General features: G+C 52.2%; 1 protein-coding gene across 1 annotated transcript in view; it reads left to right on the top strand.

Annotated features, from left to right (window-relative positions):
• The window catches only part of cc2d1a (coiled-coil and C2 domain containing 1A), a 40697-nt gene that overhangs the window by 4050 nt on the left and 34147 nt on the right, over positions 1 to 2500 (top strand). The window contains exons 8-9 of the mRNA XM_042315219.1: positions 1623 to 1695; positions 2320 to 2412. Of these exons, the coding sequence (XP_042171153.1) occupies positions 1623 to 1695; positions 2320 to 2412 (166 nt within the window). The remainder of the gene's footprint in view (positions 1 to 1622; positions 1696 to 2319; positions 2413 to 2500) is intronic.

Raw genomic sequence — 2500 nt, 5'->3', positions numbered from 1 at the left:
TTGAGTTAAAGTAAAGATACTTTAATTGAAAATATCTCAAGTCACTCTGCAAAATACTACTTGAGAACTATCAAAAGTAACCGTAAAAATAATTTCAAATTCCTTATATTTAGTAAAAAATGTCATGTTTTTTTTAATGTACAGATAGCCAGGGGCACAGTCTGACATAATTTACAAAAGATGCACGTGTGTTTAGTGAGTCCGCCAGATCAGAGGCAGTAGGGATGAGATGTTCTCTTGATAAGTGTGTGAATTGGACCATTTTCAAGTCCTGCTAAGCATTCAAAGTGTAACAAGTACTTTTAGGAGTCAGGGAAAATGGAGTAAAAAGTCCATAATTGTCTTTAGGAATGTAGTGTTGTAAAAGTAAACAAGGTGGTGTTCCTGTCTGACTAGATGCCAGCTGTTGCCGCTAGTTCTGCACCAGTCATTACCATGAGCCCCATCCTCCCCAAGTAAGGTGCCACCAACCTCCTGTGACCTATCCAGTCATTGTGAGATCTGGCATGTTGGCAATGTACAGGAACACACCCACCTGACTCCACCTCTCCACCTCCTCTCCCTCTCCACCACCTCTCCCTCTCCTCTCCCTCTCCACCTCCTCTCCCTCTCCTCTCCCTCTCCACCACTCCTCTCCCTCTCCACCACCCTCTCCCTCTCCACCACCTCTCCCTCTCCTCTCCCTCTCCACCACTTCCTCCCTCCCCTCTCTCCACTCTCCACCTCCTCTCCCTCTCCACCACCTCCTCTCCCTCTCCTCTCCCTCTCCACCTCCTCTCCCTCTCCACCCCTCCACTCCTCTCCCTCTCCACCTCCTCTCCCTCTCCACCACCTCTCCACCACCTCTCCCTCTCCACCACTTCCTCTCCCTCTCCACCTCTCCTCTCCACCACTTCCTCCACCTTCCTCTCCCTCTCCTCTCTCCTCTCCACCACCTCTCCCTCTCCACCACTTCCTCTCCCTCTCCTCTCCCTCTTCACCTCCTCTCCCTCCTCTCCACCTCCTCTCCCTCTCCACCACTTCCTCTCCCTCTCCACCACCTCTCCCTCTCCACCACTTCCTCTCCCTCTCCTCTCCCTCCCACCACTTCCCTCCCTCTCCCTCCACCTCCTCTCCCTCTCCACCACTTCCTCTCCTCTCCACCACCTCTCCACCTCCTCTCCCTCTCCACCTCCTCTCCCTCTCCACCACCTCTTCACCTCCTCTCCCTCTCTCCACCACCTCTCCCTCTCCACCACTTCCTCTCCCCACCTCTTCACCTCCTCTCCCTCTCCACCTCCTCTCCCTCTCCACCACCTCTTCCTCTCCCTCACCTCCTCTCCACCTCCTCTCTCACCTCTCCACCTCCTCTCCACCTCACCTCTCCACCTCTCCCCTCTCCACCACCTCTTCCCTCCCTCCCACCACCTCTTCACCTCCTCTCCCTCTCCACCACCTCTTTTGACCACCTCTCCCTCTCCACCACCTCTTCACCTCCTCTCCCTCTCCACCACCTCTTCACCTCCTCTCCCTCTCCACCACCTCTTCACCTCCTCTCCCTCTCCACCTTCTCTCCACCACCTCCTCTCCCTCTCTACCACTTCTTCACCTCCTCTCCCTCTCCACCACCTCCTCTTGTACAGAAACTAGACCCAGTAGTAGAGGCGTTGGACAGAGGGGAACCAGTGGACCTCAGCTCTCTACCTCCCCCTCCAGGTGCGCTTGGTTTATCAATGACACCCTATTCCCTATATAGTGCACTACTTTTGACTAGGGCCTATAGGCTGCAATTTGAAACTCATCTCTAAAGACCTGCTAGAGACTAGAAGACCAGGGTCTATATTCATAGTGTCTCAGTCTCATCCCTAAAGACCTGCTAGAGACTAGAAGACCAGGGTCTGTATTCATAGTCTCAGTCTCATCCCTAAAGACCTGCTAGAGACTAGAAGACCAGGGTCTGTATTCATAGTATCCCTAAAGACCTGCTGTAGAAGACCAGGGTCTGTATTCATAGTGTCTGTCTCATCCCTAAAGACCTGCTAGAGACTAGAAGACCAGGGTCTATATTCATAGTGTCTGTCTCATCCCTAAAGACCTGCTAGAGACTAGAAGACCAGGGTCTGTATTCATAGTGTCTCAGTCTCTGAGAGAGTGTTGATCTGGGATCAGTTTTCCCTTTTAGATCACAATGAAAAAGATGACATGGGGAACCTGATCCTAGATCAGGACTCCTAATCTGAGACACTTCGTACATTCTGCCCTGACCCCTAAACATCTGATGTCAACCCCCCCCCGTACGGCGCAACTCCTCTTTCTTCTCATCTCTCTCTCTCTCCTCAGGAGATGCAGTGGTAGAGCGTTCAGCTCCTCCCCAGTCTTCCTCCAGGCCCTCCCCTGCAGCTCCCCCTGCAGCTCCCCCGGTGGCCGACTCCGGTAACACACATAATATTAATGATAATAATGATGGATTGGATATATAAAGGGTCTTTCTAAAGGGGGAAATTACCTCCATCACCAATGT

Source organism: Oncorhynchus tshawytscha, unplaced genomic scaffold (assembly GCF_018296145.1).
Source record: "Oncorhynchus tshawytscha isolate Ot180627B unplaced genomic scaffold, Otsh_v2.0 Un_contig_1534_pilon_pilon, whole genome shotgun sequence".
NCBI lineage: Eukaryota > Metazoa > Chordata > Actinopteri > Salmoniformes > Salmonidae > Oncorhynchus > Oncorhynchus tshawytscha.
This window is presented reverse-complemented; position numbering and strand designations above follow the sequence as displayed.